Source organism: Maylandia zebra, linkage group LG18, assembly GCF_041146795.1.
Source record: "Maylandia zebra isolate NMK-2024a linkage group LG18, Mzebra_GT3a, whole genome shotgun sequence".
In the NCBI taxonomy this organism is placed as follows: Eukaryota; Metazoa; Chordata; class Actinopteri; order Cichliformes; family Cichlidae; genus Maylandia; species Maylandia zebra.
In genome coordinates, this window is record NC_135184.1 from 26807556 (window position 1) to 26834196 (window position 26641).

The 26641-nt window shown below is 40.5% G+C and overlaps 1 protein-coding gene across 3 annotated transcripts in view; it reads left to right on the forward strand.

The window, feature by feature from the left end:
- LOC101468154 (vertebrate ancient opsin) overlaps nucleotides 1-26641 on the forward strand; it is a 92540-nt gene that overhangs the window by 53380 nt on the left and 12519 nt on the right. The window contains exons 3-7 of one of the 3 annotated variants that reach the window (XR_013094034.1): nucleotides 16569-16802; nucleotides 22000-22064; nucleotides 25988-26064; nucleotides 26222-26304; nucleotides 26388-26504. Coding sequence is in view for 1 of the 3 variants with exons in the window: in XM_004567193.4 (XP_004567250.1) it covers nucleotides 16569-16802 (234 nt within the window). In the remaining 2 variants the exon portion in view is untranslated. The remainder of the gene's footprint in view (nucleotides 1-16568; nucleotides 16803-21999; nucleotides 22065-25987; nucleotides 26065-26221; nucleotides 26305-26387; nucleotides 26505-26641) is intronic. The other 2 variants (XR_013094033.1, XM_004567193.4) reach the window with 2 other exon arrangements.

A 26641-nucleotide genomic window follows, 5' to 3' on the forward strand; every position in this document is an offset into this window, starting at 1 on the left:
TGGGGAAGGCACAGGTGGTATAGTGGCTGTCTAGGGCCTCCCATGGCTTCAGAAGCCAGTCTGCCAACCACCTCCATCCGTGTGATCAAGTTAGCCAGCCAGAAGACTCCAAATTAACTGATTATGTGGATTAATTAAGAACATTTAGGGTATGCAAGTACTGTTGCATGTGTAGGGCGACAGAGGAGTTGGAAGCATCTGGTATAAGCGTGGGGAAATTCTCGGTCACCAGAAGTCATTATGAACAAGATTTTATTCTCTACTGGTAACTCTGTTAGTTAGGACACAATTGTAAATAGCAGTGAATGGAGAGAAAGAGAGAGACGAGGAATATCTGAACACAAGAAGTTGTGAGAAACAAAATTAAAGCGGAGAGCTGATAAGAAGCGTTAAATGCAATGACTCTTCTGTTCTTGTGTTGATTTATTTCTGCCTTCCTTGAGCACTGCGCCAAGATGATTATCAGATTCTCTCCTCCGTCCACCTGCAGACCAGTTTTATGTTTGTTTGGGACGTGCTGGAGGTGACTTACCCTAACGCCAGGGGCACACCGTCTCACCTGACATCAGTCTTAACCTATACATGACCACCAAACTCCCAGTGTTTTAGCAATAAACCAGCGCAGCTGGTTAATTAAGAAAGCAACTGTGATCTCAGAGTCATCTTGGCTCATTTGTCTATTTGATTACAGTGCTGTAAAAAAAGCAGCTAATCCCATCAGTATAAGGCACAGAAATACACAAATGGCTGCCGTGCTTGAAGTTGCACCCTCCTTATTACATGCAAGCCCATAATTTTCAGAGTTTTTCATGCATGCTTTGAAATAACCTGCTGTTTGTTTTCCTTTTGCCACATGCCTCCAAATCGGGATTATCTGATGCTGAAACCTGAAAAATTCATTTCTAAACCATGACAGGATATCGTGACAGAAATACAGATTTGGAAGTTAATTTGGCACAATGCGGGACTTTGTTGTCAAACTTCTGAATGCAGCTTTTTTGCTTTATTTTACTCTGAAGAAAATGTGCGCAATATAGCAGAGCTGACAGTCAGAAAACAAAGTGGGAGTTCTGAACGCTTCAGATGTGTGCACAGCACAGAAATAAGCTCCAGTGTTTAAATGTTTGAAGTGTAAAATAAGATGTGTGAGGTGGAATCAGTGACAGCAGCTGATATATAATCAGTGAAAGGAGTTTAACTAATGGCTAAACCAATCAAGTGTCAAAGATGAGTGTAAAGTCTGACTCGGAAACAGAGTCATGAAAGAACGACATTGTGCAGACTTTTTATTTTATCTATAGAAGGCAATATTTGAGTTTTAGATAAGATGTGTTTCTTTTAAATTAAAATATTTAATCTAGTGACCTAACCTTTCCTCGTGTCAAGTTCAAGTGCTAATTTGTGGCCCAGTCTGCACAGCAACGGAAATATCCTATTGAGTCAACATGTCCTGGAAAATAAACGAATTTACCTTGATTGAAAAAAAAAACATACAATTATTTGGGAATAAAAATAAATGTGTGCTACTTGGGCACTGCTGAATGAAGCAAGAACAGAGGATAAATTTCCGCTTGTAAAGCATCCAAAGCTTTTAATATCTCCACATCAAGTTGTGCGTGCAGTGTATAAACTATAAGCAAACAACAGGTTGTGAAATATTCTCCTTGAAAACTAGCACTAAAAAATGGATAGGATGGAGTGTACCGAGCTTTTCCCCTCCAGACTCTTCCATCACCACTGACAGTACTATAATGACTCCTGTCTGAGCCCTGCAGGAGTCCTGACTTGCTTCTAGACAAGGAACTGTCATACAAAGCCCACATAGCAGCGGCAACTGGAGCATGGGGATGTCTCTCCCCAAAATCCATCAAATCTCCTCCATCTCTCCTCATCCCAGCTCTGCCCAGCTCTTTACTGAAACTTTAATCATCCTCCACCTTGACCACTGCAACACCTACTGGAGCCACGCTGCTGAAATATTGGTTTGAAATGAAAATCATCCCCAAGTTTTCCAAGCTCTGTATGTTCTACTACTTTCACCTTGAAATAGTAGAATATTAGACTAGTAGATGTTCATCCCCTCCAGCTTTATCAGGACAGCTTGATTTCAGAGTTGTCCCAAATATTTGATACCTTTGACGACATCCACCTCAAGGCTTAATCTGCCTCTGATATTATTTTTAAAGTGACACAGAAACTCTGGTCTATCGCTTATAATGCTCCAAATTTTAAATTGGCTGATTTTAATTGCACTGTAAAAAGTACTAGGTCTAGGCGATGGCTGCGATTCTCCAATCATAGATACATACACATATGTGACACCTTTTTCCTGTGTATGGATCTCAGCTGAGAGGAGGGAGACGAAGACGGAAAAAGAAGGTCGATGTCCTGAAGTGAGAACATGTCTTCTGCCCTTCAGCAATGTTTTAAGTGCTCTTCTTGTCAGTGTTTCAGCAGAACTCTGCTGATAACGAATGATACAACATCTTCCACACGAGTGTTTGTATGTTAAAAGGGAGTTTTTCCTTCCCACTGATGCAAAAGTGCTTGCTCATAGGGCGTCATATGATTGTTGGATTTTTCTCTGTATGTATTATTGTGGGGTCTACCGTACAATATGAAGTGCTTTTGGAGACTTTTGTTGTGATTTGGTGCTGTATAAATAAAACTGAAGTGAACTGAATTGAAAGTTGTGATAGCACACCTTTTTTAAAGAAGTAAACAACAACTTACCAAACACATTAAAGCTATGTTAATATAAACGTTCCTGAATAACAATGAAAAAAAATATTATTGAAAAAAATCAAGGTTGGCATGATGGCATCGTGGGTAACACTGTAACCTCACTGGGTTCAAAACCATCAGCTGACTGAGGCCTTTCAGTCATTTTGCATATTCTCCCTGTACCTGTGTAGACTCTCTCTCTGGGTACTCTGAATTTCTTTCTATCTGCTTTTCTGCCTCTCTGTGTTAGCCTTGTGATAGACTAGCAGCCTGTCAGGTTATACCTCACCACGGGGTACCTTGTACTGTATGGCAGCTGGGATAGGATTCAACCACCCCCTTACTCCGAATTGGAGTTCGGAGTAAGGGGGTGGTTGAGTTTAATTGGAGTTTAATTGTAGTCGTGAGTGATATAAAAGCCCCCCCACCCCCCAAAAAAACCCACAAGAGTCTAGGTCATACCAGCATCTGTGGCCAGGAACTGAAAAACTATGGAGAGCAGCTGTGTGATATCTTAAAGTATATTTTTGCACAATCCCTTAAGCTGCAGAGGGTCCCCGAGCTCTGGAAACATTCCATTATTGTCCCGAATGTCAAAAGTAATCTACTAAGTTGTTAAACAAGTTCAGGCCCTTAGCTTTGACATCCATCCATCAATTCATCCATTCATCTCATCCACTTATCCAGCTGGGGTTGCTGGAGCCTATCCCAGCTGGCATTTTTGGGTGAGAGCTGGGTATAGGCTCAATACATACCATCGCACAGAGACAGACAACCATTCACACCCACATGCATGCCTACAGCAGACCTATCAGAATCAGAATACTTTATTGATCCCTAGGGGAAATTATTTTTCGTTACAACGCTCCATTATAAACAAACATGAACAAAGACAGACAATACACTAACTAAGAATAGCATAATATATACATGCATATATATACATAAAAGTCACTTCTTAATAAATAGCTGAAAACCTAGAATCACATGCTAACATGACATTCACGTCTTTGGACTGGAAGACTAACTGGAACGCTGAGAAAACCCACACAAGCACAAGGAGAACATGGCAAGTCCACACAAATAATTCGCTGCTCCACACAAATAAACATCTTGCTAACCACTGCACCAACTCCAGCTTTGATTTCTTTGGCTATAAAACCATCCCTTTAATGCTTTTGCTGGAACAGCTAGAACTGTTACAGTTTGCATCTTGAGGGCCACAAACCTTATTCCAGATTCTTACTTATTGATTTTTCTTCAGCGCTCAATACCACCCCAGTCATTGCTGCTCACAGAGAGCCTCAATTATTGCTTTGAACTTGGTTTTGATCTTACCTTAATTGGGTGGATAACTGACTTTTTAACCACTTTTTAACCAGCAGGTTAGAGAGTGTGCGACTTAATGGTGTTCTCTACTTACCCACTGGTTGCCCTCAAGGTTGCTGTGTCTCCCCTGGTTATTACATCAGCACAAATCAGTGTTGCAGCAACCACCATGACAGAGCCATTAGAGAGTTTGCAGAAGATTTGATTTGGTTGTTGTGTCAGAAACAAAAGATCTGATCAATCATTTCAGAAAGTTGCCACCAAATTACTTTTAATGGGGTTTAAAACATTTTTTTTACCTCTTATATTTTAGATCTACAATTTTTTGTTTTGAGTTTTGAATCCTGTATTGATGATACCTCTGAATTGTCACATTTCTTTCTGTGGAAGATTCATCTTCGACTCCCTCTCGCAGAAGTTTTAATCATTTGGTTAGGAAACTTAAATATGTGTCATACCTGGACATTAAAAAGGCCTGTAAGATCTCAGTGAGGACTCAGGCAAACACTTGATCATTTCTTATTTGAGCTAACCCTAAGCTACACTACAGGGAGCTCGAGCTTTTGACCTCAGGTCACCCATTTAAGGTGCTCGTAAGGAGGACTAAAATTTTCTGTCTTTCTGATCTTGAGTTACACTCTTAAAAGCAGTTCACAAGGTTATTATCGTTAACGAAAACTAACGAAATAACGAAAACTAGAAGTGAAAAAACATTTTCGTTAACAGAAATAAAAAAAAAAAAAAAAAAGGAAAACTAAATAAAACTGTAATGAGTGTTCACAAAACTAACTAAAATTAACTGAATTTATAGCAAAAATGTGTTTAGTTTTCGTAGATGTGTGTGTGTCATACAATAGTCAAGGGTGAAAATGAAGTTTAGTTTCCAGATTTTTTTCTTGCTGTCTCATTATGCCAGCAGGTGGTCAGTACGTTAGTCGAGTCGTCTGTGTTGCTGATCTGTCCACGCGCAGAATCATGTCAGGAAAAGTCGGGAGAAAGCACCAGAGTCCAATTTGGGATTACTTTGAATATGACTCTGTTTTGGATAAAGCAAGTGTCTTGTAGTGGAAAGAGACAAATTATGAGGGACATTTCTAAAGGGAAAAAAATCCCACAAACCTTAAAGTGCACTTGAAAAGCTCACACAAGAAGGCTAACCTAGCTTACCTTGAGAAGGGAGCACACTCAACCCTCATCCCCAGAAAACAGAAGCTAACCCCAGGCAAGGCAGCGTGATGCATCCCGAGACAACAGGACTGGGATATCTACATAACTGTGTGAGTCAATTGCCTTCAAAAAGTTTATCAATTCACTTGAACCAAAATTACGAACACCCGGTGCTGCAAGAGTTAATAGTCTCATTGGGACCAAGATATACATTTTGTAGTTTCCTGGAATCAATGGTTGTTCATCTGCCTTTATTTATTTATTTAAAGAACCCATAGGTGGGAATGTGAGTTGTCTGTCTCTGCGTGTTAGCCCTGCGACAGACAGGCGACCTGTCCAGGGTGCAGGGTATGGTAGCTGGAATAGCAACATACCCAAGGATAAGCAGAAGAGCATGACTGATATGATGAAACTGGGATTTTGCTACACTTAATTATTGCAAACACAATTAAAACTATAACTGAAACTAATCAAAACTAAACTGAAACAAAGGATTTTGAAAAACAAAAAACTAAACTAAACTAGCAAACAATTGGTAAAAACTAATTAAAACTGATATAAAATTGAAAATCTTAAGTCAAAACTAAATAAAAATAAAAACTAATGAAAATTGCAAAACTATTAAAACCCTGGCAGTTCACATCCTGGCTACCTGGTTAACTTTCACTATGCTGACACATTGGCATATTTGTACTTGGTATTGATTTCCATTTTCCTTCATTAGCTTGGTGATTTATTGTTGTTGTCTCTTTGGACTGAATGTCGTTATGACGATCACTGCCGCTAAACAATAGAAATATGCCTGAACCTTACAAAGGCTAATGATTCGTGCTGCTGTGACACAACCTGGTCATCACTCCTCTTGCTTTGGAATGATCGCTACACTGAGCAGAAGAAAGAAGGTTATTTTTCTATGAAAGTACATCGTGTTCAGTATGTGTTCACTTGTTTTTGTGTTTTTGCCCAGTGGTTTATAATCACATGAGAAGGAACAGGTTCTACCATTCACTCATTTGAAGATCTTTTTGTGAACATGATGTGTGAATGGCTAAATGGCAGTAAAGCATTAACTGTCATATATCACAAGTAACAATGTATTCAGCGTGTCTTCCTCACTTCGCACACCGTCTTCATCTTTTTGCATGTGGCACATTGATATTAGAATAGATCTCTTTGCCTACTGATGTCAGTGTGACCCAAAAGAGCGAATATCTTCCGCCACAGAAAAACAGAACATAGCTGAGACTGAAAACAGGTTCTAATGTCAACTAGGGCTGCCACAAACGATTATTTTGATAGTCGACTAGTCACCGATTATTTTTGCGATTAGTCGACTAATCAGATCATGCATCCATTGGACGTAAAACGTACAGCTTATTGCACCAGCATGCATCTGCTCTTATAGAACTATCATTGGCTTACAGCTTTAAGTGTTTAAGGTATGTGCTAACTAAAAATAAAGACAAGATGATAGTTTGTTAAATTTTAATGAAATTTTCAGATTGTTTCGGTGAAGTTTTCCTTGCTATCTAAAATATAACGGGACACCGGAGTATATTCTCCAGCATCTAACACTTCTGATAATCAGTTGTCTGCTTGACGTTTATTCAGCTGTGTAAAAACTATAACTTTTATCTCAGCCAAACCGATTTACTCAGGAACAAATAAAATACTAAAAAAAAAAAGCCAACAATAACATTTTGAAGTTATCTAAGTGACTTATATATGTTTAACCTGAGTAGCGAAAGACAGCGGTGGGTTTGAAAACGATTTTCCGAGAGTTCACGGGTTCTAGTGAGCCTTGCCCCCGGCTAGCTATCGAGCTAGTGGGTCACAGACGTCTCCGAAAACGTCAGAGCGCTTTTGAAAATATGTGGTGTCTTGATAAACTGAGCAGATATTTGAGGTTTACACGGTTACATTCTCGCCTGAAAATATGTTAAAAGTTTATTTTGTGATCCAGAAAGAATAATAAGAGCAATATTAAAACTAACTAGCTGCCGCCATTGTTGGAAACTGAGCAGGGCTGCGCTATGAATTCTGAGACACAGCTTCTTCTTCTTCAGGGTTTAACCGTCATGTCATCCTTTAACGGCAGCTGGCATCCTTGTACATGCAGTGCTGCCATCTTCTGTTTCAATCCGTTATTACACTCTTAAATACTACTACTTATTCCTGCGTCTTTTGTGATCTTACAAAGCTTCAAAGGACGCGTCGACTATTAAATCAGTCGTCGACGATTTTGATAGTCGATGTAATCGTGACTAGTCGACTAATCGTGGCAGCCCTAATGTCTACTTAGTTACTTAATTGACAAAATCTGTTCAGCAGAATGCACACATATGAATACATATGTAGAGGCAGGTAGGTATAATAAAGTTAACTCCACAAAACAGGTATTCTCTATTGTGCATACTGCCATATTTACGTATATGTATTCTAATATAAGTAACCGCAAATAGTAAACTCAAGTAGTAAGCAATGGAAGATAAAAAAAATAGCTTCTTTTTCTTTCTTTTTTTTTTTAAAAATTGCATGAAAGCACAGTAACATCTTGGTTAAAAGTAAAGCTTTTGTGTATAATGCCACTGTTAGGAATGGGATTTGTGTTTGTTTGTAAATGTTATCCAAACATGGTACAATACAAACACTTTTTCCTAACATACTACATATCGCGCTGCTTTTTCATTGTCGGCAGCTTAACTGGCAGTGCACTGTTGTTTTCTTATTCTTAACAGTCTGTCTGAATCCATCTTCTAGGTGTGAATTTCTGAGTTTGTTGACTTTGGCCTTTTTATATTCAGTAGTTTGCATGCACACAACAGCTTCTTCTGCTGCTGAGCCCAGCTACAGCGATGCCAACACTTCTAATAATTTAGCATGTTTGTCTTCTCTGATCAAAAACCTTTCGCTCTCTGAGAATTCAACAGAAAGAATTCAACAAGGACATCCCTGATTTTTGGCACACAATACACTGGGCTTCAAAGCCTCAGTGCTAATCATAACACAGATTTACTTTAGAAGATATTCGGTCATACAGCATCAATAGAGAGCACATGCAAGAAGTGAATCAAAATTTGGCAGATGAGTGAAAAGCTCTGATTAGAATGAAATGACTGTGTAAACAGCATTGTTGACTAAACAAAGGGCTTCAGATTGGGATGACTACACAAAAGGCCACATCTTATTTTTTGCATATAGTGTTAATATTTCTGTATTATCATATTATCATTTATATTGATGAGCTTAAGAAAGTTCCTCAACTGACCCAACAAATTACCATGTGTAGCTTACCAACATAGCCAGTATGAGTGTCGTCTAATCTGATCTAATCTTAGAAAAATTATCTCGAGTCTTTTCTTTTCTTTTCTTTTTAAATTTTGCTGTAAATTTGCTGCTGTGCTTGGGATCATTGTCCTGTTGTATGACCCAATTTCCTAAGAGAGAAGAGTTCAATTTCCTAAGGCAGACAGACCTTCGTAATTTGTCTACACACATAGTTTGAGATGTTCGAAATTTGTTCACAAAGTATGAACAAATTCAAACATGACAATATGGATGAATCACTCGTTTGTGCAGTGAATGTTCATATGCACAGTTTATGTGCAGCTTTGTAAAGAAGAGGTCTATTGTTCCAGAAGTCTTTGTTCAGACACAATTTCCCTTCTGAACTTTTTAAGCACATCTCTGTTGCTTGTGGGGCTCGCACACAAGAATTTCACTCGCATGTGCTGTGCCAGTGTGCCTGCACATGTGATGTGACAATAAAAAGTGATTTGATTTGATTTGATTTGAAGACAGAAAAGACTTCCTCCTCGTAACCTTTCCAAACAAGCCATACTTCATACTTAAACACTCTTTATCTAATTGTACTGTCATGAAATTTACCATTTAACATCCAAACTGAGGCCTGTAGATTCTGAAACGTAGCTCTTGCAGTTTCACAGTTCTGATCTCCTTGGAAGACGGGCAGCTGTCCTGAATATTGCCCACTTGTGAATAATCTTTCCCACTGCAGAGTTTCTTCAAATTGTTTGGAAATGGCCTTTCCTCTTCTCAGAGATCATTGTTGATGTATTTTCTTCTTGGCATTGTGTCAACACACACCTGAATCCCCCAGACCAGTAAACTGACAAAACCTCTGCTTTCACGGAGGTGCTCACACTTGCTGATGATCAGTTCATCAAGAGCATTTGATTTTCAGCACCTGGCTGCTACCTACCCTCTTAATTCTTATAGAAACATTTCAGACATTGCGTCGACATTTTGTTCGTTTTTGTTAAATAAATACAAATATCACGTGTTGATCACTTGGAGTTATATCTGTCTAATTTTAAATCCTGCTGAGGATCAGATCAGCATTGTTTATTATATCCTGATATGTGAAACCTGAGTATAATAATTCACGAGTGTTTTTTGATCTGTAACCTCTGTGTGAGGTCTGATTAACTGATTAACTACTGCTCTCATTGGTTATAGGTATTGGTCAATCACATCTGATTCACTGTTCACACTGAATGCAAATAACAGTACTCGTTGACTCTATAGATGCTTTAAATAGTATCCACTCAAATGTTACACTTTGGCTTCATAATTGTATCCTGAGATGTCCTGTGTTTGTTGTATTTGAGTTTTAAGTTGATAAGTTAAAAAAAAAAAGGCATAAGGGAAATCATTTGTGCTAAAGTTTTTTTTTTCTTTTTACAAAAATTATTTACAGATGATGAAAGCAAAAAGTTGTTTCATGTGCCCTGCTGTTCCTTTTAGTTAGAAATCTAGCATTAAAATCACAGCTCACTGGCCAGATGATTTATGTGAATAAGCGACAGCCGCCAGGGACGCAAAAGGAGACAGCGCTCCTTCTGCCGTCACAGGCGAAAATTAGCCATGGGATATTTAATTAAGTTGACAAAGGCTGTAAAGATATTCTATCTGGACAAGAATATCTCTCGTTTCTTTCCCACCTGTCTAACTATATGCTGTTAAATATCAATACCATACTGGACCGTTGCCATTAATCTACAGCTCTATTTCCAACTGTCATGATGCTGAGCGAAAAGGAGAGAAGCAAATGTTCTTGTTTCACTGACTGCCTTCTTATATCAACATCATGTTGTCCTTTGTCCGAATCATCTATTATTTTTGAGGCTCGTTATAAAGCTTGTACTTATCAACAATTTGACAAAAGGCTGTAACATTTGGGCCGTCACATGGACTCAAAATATAAATATTAATTCCACTGCTTTGGGGATCGCTGTTTAGCATATGAAACAGTTCTCTGTTGGGGCAGTCAATTTGTCAGTCAGCTTCTTTCAAAAGCCACTCAGCCTTTGATTGCAATCATTCAACACTTACTCTTCATTTCCTCAATTTGCCTGTGATCTCTGGCATTTCATTTATTTAATCAGAGCCAAGACTGAAGCTATAGGGCTTTGGAGCGTGATGTCACGGGGGTGGGCGTGGAAAGGATTTTGGCCCGATCCGCCATTTTGGGGGTCTAAGTAAGGAGCGAAAGCATAGCCATGGTTCGTACTTGCTGTGCGGTCGGCTGCAATGTTCGATCTTACGACCGGCACGGGAATAAGTTTGGATTGTCTTTTTATGCTTTCCCAACCTGGAAGCAACATGAAGGAGCTCATGTATCGGATATTACCAAACGAAGGCGTCTAGCCTGGATAGCAGCCGTGAGACGAGCTGATATCAAGTTCTGTTACGTCTCCAGATATCAGTTGGTGTGCTCAAGACATTTTCATTCCGGTAAGTTCTAAATATGTTCACATCACACTTTATAGCTGAATAATATCATCGTTGGTGGTCTCAGAAGTTATAGAAATTGCGATCAAACATAGAATGGAGTGACTTGATTGGTTGATGTAAAGACAATAAATGAAATGAGACAGGAAGGACACAAATTGGCGTTAATAATTTACCCGATTATCAATGTGTTAACTTGCATGTACTTTACAATTATGGGCATATAATATGATAACGATATTTTAGCAGTTAAATGATAAATGTGTAACATTAATTATGGTGGGGGGTGGAAAATGGCTATTTCACTCGGTGCACTCCAGCTGACTTACTTTGACGACGTACTCAGAGTTTGGCGGCTTGAAAATAGCCAAATCTTGCACCCAGCCATTTGTAAATTGGATGTGCGCCTCCAGTGACTTGTAATTACGAAACTGGTTCGCTGTGTAAGCGCTTACTCCACAAACAAGATACGTGAAGATATCGGGGTAGGACAGTGGCGGTAAGTCGTCTGGGTCTTTACTCCACTGCCGTATTTCAAATGGGTCCAGATTTGCGATGCACTCTATTTTTTTTCAAGTACCGCTGCTTCGCCTCTGGACGCAATCGGTCTCTATACCGTCCGTTTTCTTTTGAGCTGCTTTTAAGCATGTTTCTTGTCGTCGTCGTTCCAACACAGTGTTTGTTTTGATTCATAGACCCCGAAAATGGAGCTGCGCTCCCACAATGCATTGCGGCGTGACGTCAACTCCAAAGCCCTATTAGCCACCTATTCTGCAGCGCTGACAAAGTGGGAACAGAGTGAAACTACAAGTAAAGCTGAAAAAATGTCCAGGGACCTTAAAAATACACAAGACAAGACAGTAAAAATGCAAAAATGTGTGTGTTCAAGTAAGCAATGTGGCAAAATATGACCTATAACCTTTCCAAATCAAAACTACACAAGCAACAGTTTGACTCTAATGTAAGCACAGCGGCATAAAACAGGTGTGAACGGGTGTGCCTAATAAAATGAACAAGTTTATCATATAACAAGCAGGTTTAAGGCATAAATAAATTATAAATATAAAGTAAATAGAGAGTACTTTGTTTGCAAAGGAAGACTTCAGAACAAAACCATGATAGCTTCTTGTGGCTTAAGTATAATGGGCGTTATTACACTCAAAAAGCAACACAAATACAGACAATGTTATTAAATGATATCAACTGCAAGGCATCAGCTCCAAATCCCAACCAGTCTGTGAGCGTATACAGGCTTCAGGCGTACATGTCTGGGTGTGCTTGTATGCAAGAACAAAGGGAGAGAGAAATGAGCAGCCACAGACCGTCAGAAGTGGGAATGAAACAGTGCAGGTGTAAGTGGACGGGGTTTTAGAGCTAAGTGGAAAAGTTTGGATTCCTGTGAGACTGTTTTTTTATCTCCTTTCAACAAGAGTCAAAATACCAAAGCAGCGATCCATGACTTGTTAGTAAAAGGAAAGATAGACAAGCATACCAAATCTGATGTGAAACCACTTCACAGCGAGAAGAAAAGAAAACACTCAAAAGTTTGATTTAGACGCTAATCAAAATTGCATTGAAGATACAATATTGAAAATCTAATAGCACAAAGTACTAATGCTCTTTTTCTCTATATGCCATGTCTTTGTTAGTTTTCACTTGATCAGGCTTTGAAAATACTATACTAAGCACTGATAAAAGTAATTAAAAGTACAGGTGTGGCAGTTTGGCAGTTTTGTAAGTAACAAAATAATTAGAAATACCCCAAATTAAAAGCTAATGTTCAACTCTATTTTTAATATATAGCGTCCTGTTTGTTTAAAAGAAAATCAGCCACACAGTGTTTTCCATCATCTTGCAGACCACAACTGTTCAAATCGGCTAGCGACTGGTGCCATATTGAACAGCAGCATTGACGTCTGTCTGCTGCAATAAAAATGCAAAACTTGTTTTCCCTTCTTTTCTTTCTTTTTTTTCTTTTTGGCCTGTCCCGTTTGGCTCTTTTGCCATCAGAATTGTTGTCTAAAGGCAAAGAAAGATGCCCAACGGATTTACTTTACCAAATTGACCATCCCAGCCTTGCCATAATGGTCCATTTGATTCACCTTTTATTGTTTATTTTATTTTCACTTACTGAATATGGGACAGACTTGACTGGGGGAAAGAAGGGGAGAAAGAAAGAGGGAAAGAGAAACAGCTGAGAAGAGGGACGGGGGAGAAGGGCAAAAACCAAAAACCAACAGAATGAGCAGAAAAAGAAAAAAAAAGAAGAAAAAAAGAAAAAAAAAAGCATATATCAATCACCTGGGTCACCTGCTGAGAAAGAAAAAAGAAAACAAGCAGAAGAGAACAAGAGTAATAGAATAAACAACATCACAATGATATATGGGAATATGACAGTAAATACTAAATGTTAAACATTATTGTGCAGCACATAAGATCAACAGAACAGTGTGCTTTGAGGTAGGAGCCAAAAAAAGGGTGCAGTTTGTGGGTGTGATCACCCATGTGTACACCTGTGAGCATGGACGCGCTTGTTTTTTGTTTTTTAAAAGGTTCCTTCATGTAATGATCTGCTAGAGGGTGTGGGGGGGCCACAGCCCCGTCCTCCAGGGCATGAAGCAGGTATGGAGGAGATCAAAACTCCAGACATCCAGAGGCCCCCAGAACACAAGAGACCAAGGAAGACGAACAGAGGGGCAGCCGCGCTACTGTCCCAGAAAGAGCTGAGGAGAGTCCCAGATGAGGGCTCACTCAGCAGCCGCGGAGCAGAAACCAGGGGGAGTTGCAGTGACGCGCCCGTGAGCTCCGCCGGCAGCCAGCCGTGCCTGAGTGACCGAGCCCCAGGCCGAGAGGCCGGGGGCACCCCACCTCCGAAGTGGCCGGAGCAAGCCCCAGGCTCCAGGCCCCGATAAGCGGCCGCCAAGGAGTGAGCCGGTGTGTACCTGGACGCCCATCCCCGGACACAAAGAACCACCAACGCACCGATGTCTGAGGGAGTCCGCCACTGGCAGGGGAAGTGGTGGTAGGGGGAGATAGGCCTCCATACCTTGGAGGGCCTAAGATGTCCTCAGAGAGGTGGCGCCTGACACCCAACCTGACATATAGACACAGACATACAGGCACACACATATACAAACATCCATTCCCACCCTCATGCTCTCATATACACTTACTCCACACTCAACCAACGTGGAGACAGACATAAAGAGACGCTGTACACACGATCACACTCCCCAAGCGTACTCTAAGCCCCGGGTCTAGGTACCCTTGCCCCTGGAGGGGGGGAACTGCCCCCAGACCCAGGTGGTGTTACCCTTTTCCCTGCGGTGGGGGGAGGCAGACCGCCCCGACTCCGCAGCAGCAGGGAGGCCCCACACTCCAGACCGCAGTCGGACGGCCAACTCCTCCTCCTAGCCCCCCCGCTCCAGCAGGTCGCAGAGAATGGGGGTGGGAGAAGACTCCAAACCTCCCTCCACCCGCTCATTGTAGTGTTGATGCATGTGTGTTCTAAGGTGCATTTAAAACCCAGGAGGGCATGGAGCTACCTGCCAGAGAGCAGCAGGTAAGCGCATGGTCCCTCCTGCTGGCCCTCAATGTCTACGTGTATTTAACATTGAGAGGTGGGCAACGACGCCAGGGGTGGGGTGTACACCCTGATGGTACTTTGGATTCCGTGTATCGTGCCCACCCCCAAGATCCTATATGTATGTGTAATGAGAGTGTGAGTAATGGGAATGTCTAAGTTGTGGGATAAAATTGAGGCAGAGGCAGCCAGAAGGGGGGGGGGGGGGGTGGCCTCCTCTGCACCCTGGTGACATACCCCTACTCCAAGGTCCTGCATGTGTGGGTGGTTGTGGTGGAGCGGGAAGAGGGAGGCAGCTGGAGATGGGGAGGGAAGGAAGGGAGGGGCAAGTGACCCCTCCCTGGGGCCAGCTCGTTTGTTTTCCAGCTTGTTTTCCCTTCTTAAAACTATCGACCCATTGTTTCACGAATTACAAAGCCTTTCTTTCAGGGAAATTGTGTTTTCGATGAAGACGGTCCAAACAGGCTTGTGTGAACACAGTTCCCCTTTGCACATTTGCAGCCGTCTCGTGGGGGTAAAGGTAACGAGACTGTCAGTCACTGGCTTGGCTTGATTAGATGTATAAGCACACCTGTCTGGTGAAAGCATACTGTACTTCTATACTGATGTGTATATATGAATACAAATGGCATATGAGCGGCGGCCCAGGGAGTCCACGAGACTGTGAGTTGACAGCCTGCCTGAATAATGCTAATCATGCTTCGCCATATTGTTTAAACCCTCACAGCATACATAAACATGTTCAGGCCGTACACCAAGAATAAAACACTGAGAATCAGCAGCAATGAAATTCATAGTAAAATAATATAGCTGCAAATCTGGAGTGAGGGTTAAAGGATATTAGAGTGATCAGATGTCACAATGGCGACGATGACTGATCACTGGGGTCAGGAAGTTTTGAATGTTTACATCATCTTTTTCTTTTCACTAGTGTGTGTATGTGTGTAAAAACAAAAAAACAAAAAAAAAATCCCAACACTGCTGGAGTCTTTCTTAAAAGAGGCTCCCTGCCAGAGTGCGTCTCCGCCGCCATGAAACTGAGTGACAGCAGCAGACATGTGGCCATCGGGTAGCAAAACAAATCTCGACAGTTTGGGTTTGGGGAGCGCGAAGATGCTTGTCAAGTGCGTGCATGTCCGTGCGGGAGGATGCATTATACTTGCTAGATTCAACCCGATACTTTGATATTTTAACAAACAAAAAACTTCAGTTTATTCAAACTTGATTCTTCTTTGTATTTCATTTATTTATTTTTATAATTTTCAGTTAATGTCTCACCAATGAACTTTCTGAAATCTGAGAAATATGCAAGATTTCTATCAAAGACTTTCATCAGGTCATAAAGATGTAGTCGTAAATGTAGTCAACACTTTCATTTATCTTTGCACAGAAATTACTAATTAACTCAAAGTTATCTGTCAGTTTTAGTAGTGTTTACATATTACAATTTGACATTTTTGGGACATGTGCTGATTGACCTTTTGCAGAAACTCAGACTATCCCCAGGATACAAACCAAGGCAGTCCAAAGAAAAAACAGAATATGCCTCCCAGAACTTCTTATGCTCACTTATAAGAATGATGCACTTGGTTTATTATTAAGCAGACAACTGTGCAGCTCCCAGCAAAGGGACTCTCTGCTACATAAGTTCAGTTAAACTTATCTCAGGGACTGCTGGCTATAATTATATTAACAAAGAGGCCTAAGAATAGTACTGACCTTCTAATTTAACTCTACGTAAAGACACTGGTAAGTTAATTTTCCCAAAATGTCAATCAATTGCTTTAACTTGCTGAGTGTAATGTTATTACAGATGGGAATGTAGGCTTATGTTACAAAAATGAAACCCAGAAGTAGATGTATTGACTATACAGTGAGCATTTTATCCCCCAGAATCCTCCTCTTCCAACAGCAAAAGGAGGGAAAATGTCCGACCACAATGTCTCATCACAGGAAATCGCCGGCTTATTAAGGTCTTTCTTTTCCACGTCTTTTCTCCCATTGTCTCCAGGTAAGCGGGATCAATGCGTCGATGAGCAGGAAACGTGAGCAGCGCGTGCTATTCATGGTGGTGATTATGGTGATGTGCTACCTAATATGCTGGCTGCCTTATGGCATCATGGCCCTACTGGCCACCTTCGGCCCACCGGGCCTGGTCACACCGGAGGCGAGCATCATCCCCTCAGTCCTTGCCAAAACGAGCACGGTCATCAACCCAGTCATCTACGTCTTCATGAATAAACAGGTAAGAGGAGGGAGGGCTGAGGCTGGGGTCAGTACCTTTTTCTATTTCGCTGTCAAAAAGTGGCAGCCGGAGGTCTTCCTGCCCACTGAGGCGAATGATTATTTCAAGGTGGATTAAAATAATAGAAATTACTCCTTGTTTTCTATTCCTGTCAGGTGAGTCAGTGGCTTCTTGACACTGAATAAACTAAATTATGTACTTGTGTGTGCATGGTGAATAAGAAGGTCTTTGAATCTACCTTTTTTTCTAACATATTTGACGAACTCTGCCAACTCGGCTTGTTCGTCTAAATAAATAACGTCTAAATAAATAATAGACATTGTGATGAGCTAATGAAAACCGAGTGCTTACATGTCTGTTTGTCACGTCAGAGGGGGGTATTTGCAGTGTCGTGCAAGTACCCGTTTTATCAGGTGTTCGTCATTAAAATTGTAAAAGATCTCATTTAATCTTGGCCCACGCTCACGTGAGGCAATATGATGAGACCCTTTGGGTGTTAACTGGGAGCAATTATTTGGAGCTTGCTGTCTTGGTCTTATTTGCTTTTATACTTTAATTACTGTTAAGTTGCCCGTGAGAAGAATTAATAAAGCTCACCTCAGGAGCCTACAGTGTGTCATATGACCCTCATAGCTCATTTCCTTTTACTGTGTTTTTTATTTGTGCTGCGCTAAAGTTCCAATCGGCTGTAACCTCTTCTATCCCGGCTTACTTTTTGCAAAGCAAGAAGTACATAATGCATGGAGACTACCCAACAAAATAACATTTTTAAACAGTCAGTACCTGAGCTGGTCTGCTTCAGTGTGATTGTTCTGGTGTGATTTTGTCAACTTTTTGATGCAATATGAAAAATTTTGTTTTGACCAAAACAATAAATAAACTGTCAGCGATCAGTGGTGTGTGAAATTATAGAAAATCACTTAGTTCTAATGGCATCACTCCAAAGAACAAAAGAAAATTGGGAAATATATTCTAACCTAAATGTGTTTGTTTTTATTTTATTTTGTTTTATTTAGGATCCGATTACTGAGAGTATAAAAACTGTTGAGAAGCATTCAGGACCGTTACAGTTGTGGTCACATACAGTACATTTGCCAAATTTAAGTGGAAGCAGGAGAGCAAAACTCATAACTATTCATCTGTCAGGAACTGACAGGAATACAGAAACTTTGCCGGCGTCAGCGTGGGCTCTGCTCGTACTTTTTGACTGGAGGGCCAAAGACATAGGGGGAAAGGATGAAAGACAGAAGACACTGAGGACTGAGAAGAGAACCAAAGATCAGAAATGTTTGTTTTCCGTGTGTCAGTGGCCCAACATTCAGAGAATCTCTTCTGATTATAAACTAGCTGTACATATTCAATGATTAAATACTATGGCACACAAAGAAGTTTACATCCAAATAAATAATCAAAGTAAACCTTAAAGTAGTTTCACATTTGTCATGCAGCTGTTGTTGTTTTGTGTTATTTAATTAAACCCACAGACCAACAGTACACGCTTATGTTATTGTTGAGTGATGCAGTACTACTTTTTTATCGAGCAGTGTCATCCCGGGCATGACCGAGCTCAGAGCCCAGTGCAATAGTTGAACTGGATCTTAGATTCTTCTTCCTTAAGTGAAACTTTTTGACCAGTAGGAACCAATACTGACACAGTTTACCCCGACGAATGTGACTGGTGGGGATGTTTTTGTCAGCTGATCATTTCTGGGTGCTTGGCTTGGCCTTGTTTGCTGGTGTGTTCTATTGTTTGTGCTAAAATCACACTCAAGTTCTAAATGTTTAATTCATTGGTTGTATAAATGGTTGAGGCATAGAGCTATAGAGACATTCCAAAGCATCGCGATGGCTCACTTGTTCATAGTGTTGGTTAATCTAAATAACAATTTAGTTTTACCTCATTTTAATAAATTGGACACTGACAGATTGATTTGTGTTGCTCTTGGTAGATTACATGAGTCAATACTGAAATTAGCTGATTCTGACAGAGCTGTTTTAATGTGTACATTAATGGCAGGGTTAGTTCCATAAATAGTTGGACTATTTATGAAAACTTTTTGTAGTTTTGCCTCTGCATACCAGTACAGGGGGTTTTAAATCAAATAATTAATTACTAGCTATATTTTTAAAAGACTAACATTTTTGTAGTTTTAGAGTTAAACCTGGCAGTCTTCTTACCAAAGAACATTTGGATTGTTTGACAATCCACTGTGGTGGTGTACAGAGGCAAACTTCAACAAACTACCAGCTATGGAACAATACTTTCCACAATCACTGGTGCATTTTTGCATTTGTGGTCTCTCCCTAATTTCCCCCGTTAGGTGAGCGGTCATGTCAAAGTAACATCCACACGAATAGATACGCCAGAATGCCTCGTATTTTTATTCACCTCACATTAGTTATATTTTTACTGTGCTCCCAAAGTTAACTCTAAATTTCAAGTTTACTTTATTCTCCACCTTCCTTATCAGGGTTCTCTCTCAACTCAAGCTCTCTGTGCAAACAATACATTTAAACTCAAGATTTAAGATGTTTTGTTCGTTTCTGAAACATAGTTCATCATCGTGAGCATAAATAGGAGAAGATAAGCGAGACTGTCTCACTGAAGCAGACTGATAAAACTTATTTTTCTTTCTAATCTTTATCATCTCATTCTGGTCTATTAAGTAAAGCTCAATGAAAAGCATTATGCTATGTAAGGCTTTAGCCCTCTCAGGATATCTATGTGCAGTAGATCCTGAGATGTACTATACAAAGAATTATATGCAGTGCAGTATATTGGAGAGCCTTTCAAAGTGCAATACTTTTTCTCAGGCTTAAACTTTCCTTACTGGAAAATTACTGTGTTACTGCCAAGACTTATTTTACTGTGGAGTTGGAAATCTACTGAAAAAGCATACAAACTCAATATGCTGCTGTCATCTGGAGATACTGCATGCTTCTCCTTACATGTTACATCAGATGCTGAGGCCACCGCCACAGCTAACTGACCTTACAGGGACATTTTAGCCGACACGTCATCAACTTCAACTTCCCCTGGGAGGGAGCCAGTGGGAGAGAATGAAACCAAATGTCCTGTATGTCATTTTCAGTCTTCAATTCCTCCCAGCCCATTACTATGGAAACTGTGAGTTGAGGCGAGTTGAAGACTAAAAATGCTGTACAGATACAAGGATCAGCTGGTTTGTCCCGTCAACGATCAGCTCTGCTCACAGCCGAGACCCCCGGGGTGGTTTAAAAAACAGGGATTATGGGTAAGTTTAATCATCTGTTTATTTTTTAATCACTACTTGAAAATAAACTTGTGAATACTCGTGAATACACTGCTTTATATATAGACCAATCCAAAAATATCTGTATATTGTCACAATTGTCACGTTTTCAAAACTAAAACCTGAGTATGATTTTATTTGACTGACATAAAAATAAAAACTAGGCATTTTTAAAAAGTGAACTAATGACACCAGACTGTGTACTTGGAAAAATATACTAAAACAAAATAAAGATATACAGGAACTGTCACTTGTGTAGCATCTTGTACATGTTACAGCGCTTTAATGCAAAGAGAAAATACATACATTTTCAATGTTAAACATGAAAAACTGAAAAGATGGTGACTGAAACAACTAATAGATCATTGCAGTCTTTGAAGTCCTTACCTCATCTCTTAATCCAACAATAAGTTGTGTAAAGACCTAACCTTGTCATTGTAGACAGGGATTGCATGCATCCATCCACCCATTCGCTTCCGCTTATCCTTTTCAGGGTCACGGGGGGCGCTGGAGCCTATCCCAGCTGTCTGAGGGCGAGAGGCAGGGTACACCCTGGCCAGGTCGGCAGTCTGTCGCAGGGCTAATCATAGACACAAACAACCATTCGCACTCACAATCACTCACTATGGGAAATTTAGAGTTTCCAATTAACCTAACCCCACTAACAGCATGTCTTTGGACTGTGGGAGGAAGCCAGAGTACCCAGAGAGAACCCACACAAACACAGGGAGAACATGCATGTATGTTAGGGTAAATTATATGTGTAATGGTGTTATTGCCTCAGTCCAGCCCCATAAGTACCAAGTCACACTTCTTGATGTTAATTTTAAAACAATCAAGAAAGACAACAAGGACCAACTAGGCTCAAAATTCAAAACAACTGTAGAGGTTTGTTTCCTGGTTATGAATATTTTGCTGATCTCCTGGGAAGAATTCATTCAGTGACGCTCTACATCACAAAAAATTGAATTTGCAGGAAATCTAAAATGTTCCTACCTTTTCACCTCAGAGTGAGGATATGACTGATTTACAATATAAACCAAGATCAGCCTCTGCTGAATTGGTGATGTGCCAAAAATGTTTTCCCAAATATCATTCTATTCACAAGTTCTTATGTGAATGAATCATTGTTTTTCCAGCTCCAACCCTCTGATTTTTTAATACAATCTATGGTTTGCATTGTAATTCATAGCACTGGGGAGTTTCCTGGATTAAGTCAAGCAAATGTCAAATGAAGCAGAAGGTATCTGCTGATGGCTATCGAAGAAGCTTCCTGACATTCACTCACCTCATACAAGTCCCTTAAACTACAAGACTGTCTTCTGTAATGTAGAAGAATGACTGACTGCAGTTTAACTCTTCTGAAACTGTGGAGAGAGCACTGCAAATGTTTTGATGTATGTCATACAGAGAATTCAGTTAAAATCTATCTATTTGGGTCTATCCATTTTCCATCTAATCCTCCAATAAGAATGTCATTCAATACAAATGCCACATATTTTTGGAATGTGCTGGACCTTTACAAACACAGACAATAAAGATCTGTCCTTTAGGAAAAAACTACTCTCATGTACAGTCACAGCAAAACTGAATAACATTAAACCCAAGACAAAGTCTGATGTTTTTAAGAGAAAGTTGAGCTCCTCTTTCCATATAATATCCGCTCAGTTCACAGGGTTCATCATCATCCACACCTGCTCTAACCAGTCTGAGATGACTCTTCATAAATTCTCTGCAGCCCTTTCTCTCTGAAATATTCTGTCAGTGCATCTTGTTCCTTCAATCTCCCTGTCATGCTTTATCTAGTTATCTGTCATTATCTTCACCTTTCTCCTGACCTCAACCTTGATGCCTCTGTGCCCTAATTTACTTCATACTTTAGCATTTGTTTGTTGTCTCCATCTTTCTCTCTCCCGTCCTTCTAGCCCTCATCAGTGTGGTGTTTGGACAGCTGAGGGAAGTGGGGAGTGTGCATCAACATTACAGAGAGGTGCTGATCATCTTGTTTCTTTACATCTCCTTGCTAGCTTTCACTCTCCGATGACCTAAAGGTTACTGAAATACTGACAATAGGGACAAACATGTTGCTTATAGACGCAGTGCGTGAAAGATCTTTTTGGTTATGTCCTGGGGCATTTTGCTCTTCTTCTCCTCAGCATCTGTTCATGCCCAGCAAGGTTTTGAGACATAGTGTGCGTGAGAAGTTCAATGACGAGTCAAATGATTACAGGCTCTCATGAGATGAGGTCACAGTGTGGTAAAAAAGTTTGAGATATGTTTTTAAGTCGAAGAATAAAAAGTCTTAAAAGACAACACTTCGCAACTTTGCCAACCTGTAAGGGGCTTTAAATCAGGAGATTGTTGATTAAACTGAAGCAGGTGGAGTACACAAACTACTTATTTAATGTTGTATTTAAGGAAGAGCGAGGGCCTACGGTGCCCGCTAGAGATGTACAAACTCCAAAACAGAACGGAAGTGCTCCAGGACGCTAGGGGCAGTGTTGAGCTCAATTTGCAAAATAAACGGCAAGTTTGTTGCAAACATGGAGTTGGATACCGGCGGAAAACACCTGCAAGGATAGAACAACCACGCTTTATAAGAAAGGTAATGTGCAAACTGTTGTTTGTTTGATTTTTTTAAAATTGCTATGAATGCTTAGTTTATGGTGGAGTCAAATCCTACGTTAGCTAACAGTCAGTGTGGTTGGCTTAGAGAGAAGCCCAACACTGCCCCTAGCATCCTGGGGCCTGTGCTTCGTACCTCGCTAAGTGAGTTAGCTGGATTAGATTGTTGACGATTTCGCGTGATCCTGGATCAGTCGGTTCCCCGAAGCCCATCCGGGACTTGCTGTCATAGCAACAGAGCCGTAAGCGTAAACCTGCTGGGGAGCAGGTTTACTTTATGTAAACAGGATTAGATCGTGGCCACGCAGGTATGTCCGCGTCATTCATACGAAAGCAACAGCGATATTCCACCACTGTTTCACCATAAATAAATAACATCAATGTAACTAAAGATAATGCAGCACTTGATCCTTTTATTGATTTCACACAGATACACACAGGTCATTCCCTAAAAAAGGGAAATGTACTATTAACATTCTATTACATGTATGTGATTATTACAGATGTAATTCATATTTCAGAGTAGTAATTGTAAATTACTTCGTGTAATCAAGATGAGAGACCACGGCTATAAAAGCGAAGGTGGATTTGGGAAGTCTGTCGCAGTCATATCCTGTCCGTTTACGCGAGCAACCCATTGCGGAAGGTGCAAGATTGATAAGGAGAGTCCTCAGAATTCAGCGTATATTGCGGGACAGACAGGATCCTTTAGCTCAGCGCGACAGTGTGCTCATAGAGAGATATCGATTTTCCCGTGAGGGTATTATTCACTTAACCAACTTGTTGACGAGGGGGTGCAGGACCACCACCTGTCTTTTTTTTTGCTCTGCCCTTTTCTTGGTTGCTGTTATGAACAAACAAACAGAGTATTCCAGGGTCTCTTTCCAAGAGACGACAAGCAATATAAGTGATAAATATTACCATTCTGTAGAATATTCTTATATTTCACTTTTACTTGTTCCCATGTTCTAGTGGGTCCTGTTGTGGCTCTAATGTGAAAGGGGATATAATATAACATATTATAATATAATATAATGTAATATAATATTGGATAATATGGTGTGATATGATAAATCTACCCTACCGCCTACTGGTGTTGGCCAGAGGGGCCGATGGCGCAATATGGCAGCCTGGCTTCTGTCAGTCTGCCTCAGGGCAGCTGTGGCTACAACCGTAGCTTGCCTCCACCAGTGTGTGAATGTGAGAGTGAATGAATAGTGGCATTGTAAAGCGCTTTGGGTGCCTTGAAAAGCGCTATATCAATCCACTCCATTATTATTGTTATTATTGGATTACTTACGAGTTTAATTTGTCAGCAACTTTCTGCCAGCCCTCTCTCCTTGCTTTTGCAGCCTTTGCAGTGTTCCCTTGCGTTTTAATTAAACTCTGAAACTCCTGAAATCCCTCACTCAAGAGTTCTTGCTCTGCTGCCGAAAAATACCGAGCGCGCTCCTTCGCCATTTTCGCCAACCAATCAGCGGGTTGCCGATCACTGTTTCTGCTATCGATGCGTATCCCCTTTTACGGCACCCAGTGATCGCACATTACTTCATCCAGCTGTACTAATCGTCAACAGCAGGTGTGTTCGGGGAACCGGATTAGCGAGCTCACGGTTAGCGCGATGATTTGATCTTGGATGTTTCATTTGATCTTGGATGTAGTAAGCGACGTACGAAGCACAGGGCCCTGGAGCACTTCCGTTATGTTTTGGAGTTTGTACATATTTTGGAGTTTGTACGTGCTTTGTCTCTAGGGGCCACCATAAGGGCCCCAGTGCAGACTCGTAACTTAAAACAACCTTTCACTAGAGGTAAATCATAACACATCAAAGAATGCAATTATAGTAAGGCTCGCAGGGATATAAGGGATACCAGAACTATTAAATGAAAGAGTCGCGTCATCTCCATTCACTTCATTAGACCATTTTTTACAGGAATGGTGGAGCCTCACAATAGTTGTCAAAGTTAGCAAAATGTACTAGATGTGCCATAGAGATATAGAAGAACACACATTCCAACTGCCCACTAAGCGCTTGCTGGAACTATTTGAAGGCTACATTAGTGATGTGGGAGGACAGGGACAGGTGCTGCTAGGGCAAGACAGACGTCTCTCACGAGTCCTAAAAATAATAAAATAGGAAACTAGTAACAGGGGTCAGAATATTAATAAAATATAACAATAAAAATCACAAACACATGGAAACACAAAACACTATAAACCAAATTTAGGAATAGAATCTGGTCTCCAAACCAAAAGAAACCCACAAAATGTCAAAACTGTGATTTTAAGTAAAACAGCCGTCTACGTGCTGCAGTTAGAGATGTTTCTCCAAACTAAAGTAGACATTTGGTTGGAAATAGTGGTGAAAATCATTGAGTAACACACAGTATAATGCTATCATGATAGTTCCACAAAGTAACAATATTAAAAAATACTGTCAGACTAGATATTCACATGTAGTGGTAGCCTATTAATATAACAGTGCCTCATCCAACGTAGGCTTCAGTCACACTAGAGTATAAATAGGATGGCAATTTCCATCTGGTGAAGAAAAGCCATTAGTTGGTGAGTCATTCAGTTTTTTGCTGTCTGGGGTAGATTGCAAGTAGTCACGGCAACCAACGAGCATGCAGCACCCTCAGCCCGCGTGACCACTTTTGTCACAATGCGATTGGTGGAAAGCAACTTGTCTCTGTCCAATCTCAATCTCAGTCAGATTGGTGAAGGTTTACAGACGGAGTACATTCACCATCTAGTTTATAAATACAGACAGACTGTCAACATGTTCTAATCAGAGTCAGTCTGTGCTGATTGGTGCAAACGATCTGCTCCATCAAATACTGAACCACACAAACCTGAGCTGCAAATGTCTGACAGTATATAATGTTTTGTTTTCTTCTGCACATCACACATGTCAGCTGCTACAAAATGAAGCTTTCAGGGTTGCATGAAATAATAGTTTTTAATACAGCAACTCTGGATAAATCCACTCCTTCATTCTTTGCTCAGTTGTAAGAACCACACACACTCCTCAGTAAATCTTAAGAGAAAAGTTCACCCTTGTATCATAAACATATTGATTCTTCTTCAGCATCCTTCAGAATCTTTATCTAAACTGCCATGCTCTTGTCAGAGAGAAACACAGCATTAAACCTGCACTTTCACTGTGTTATTTTGTTAGTGCGTTACTGGCATTCTCATTTTTGAGCTGCAAATTTGCAATGCTCTTAAAAGAATGCAGGTTATTAATGAAATTAACTACTTTCTATTTGCTATTAAATCATTCAGCTGTGGACCAGTCTATGGCTGAGGGTATCATGCTTGATGTGTGAATTCTGCACACAGGTGGCGAGTCCAGCTCTAAGGTACGGATTTGCAGATTTGAGATTAATCACAGTTAATTGTGATGTTATTGCAAACTGGTGGCATGTAAGTGCCGACTTTCGGTAGCACAGCAGTCTTCCCCAACTCTTTTCTCTAGTGTGACTGCAGCATAACTTTACACAGCACCTCTGTTGACAGGCCGGCACTCAGCAGCTGAATACATCGACATGAGTGAATGTTAACATCACTGAAGAGAGGTCAGCTCCAGTTTCAACATTGAGGTTTTTAACAGTTATCATGCACGTTAACATGGCCACCATTTAACTAAAACTAGAGCAATAGAAATTATTGTGACATATTTCAGAGTGACTCTTCTCCCAACGCTGCCCCACTACAACCAGTCTCGGGGTTCCAACACCTGCTGAATCTCACTTTAACCCGTGACTGTGAGTGGAGACAGTCACTCATCTACATCTACAATGTAAGCAACAGGAAACAGATATTTCTTTTACATTTACTTTGTTTTCCTCTGCTTGTATTCTGCAAAACAGATGTTCAAGTTGTGTCCATTCATTCAGAATTAGAATTTAATTTGAAATAAAGTTTCTATTCTCTTAT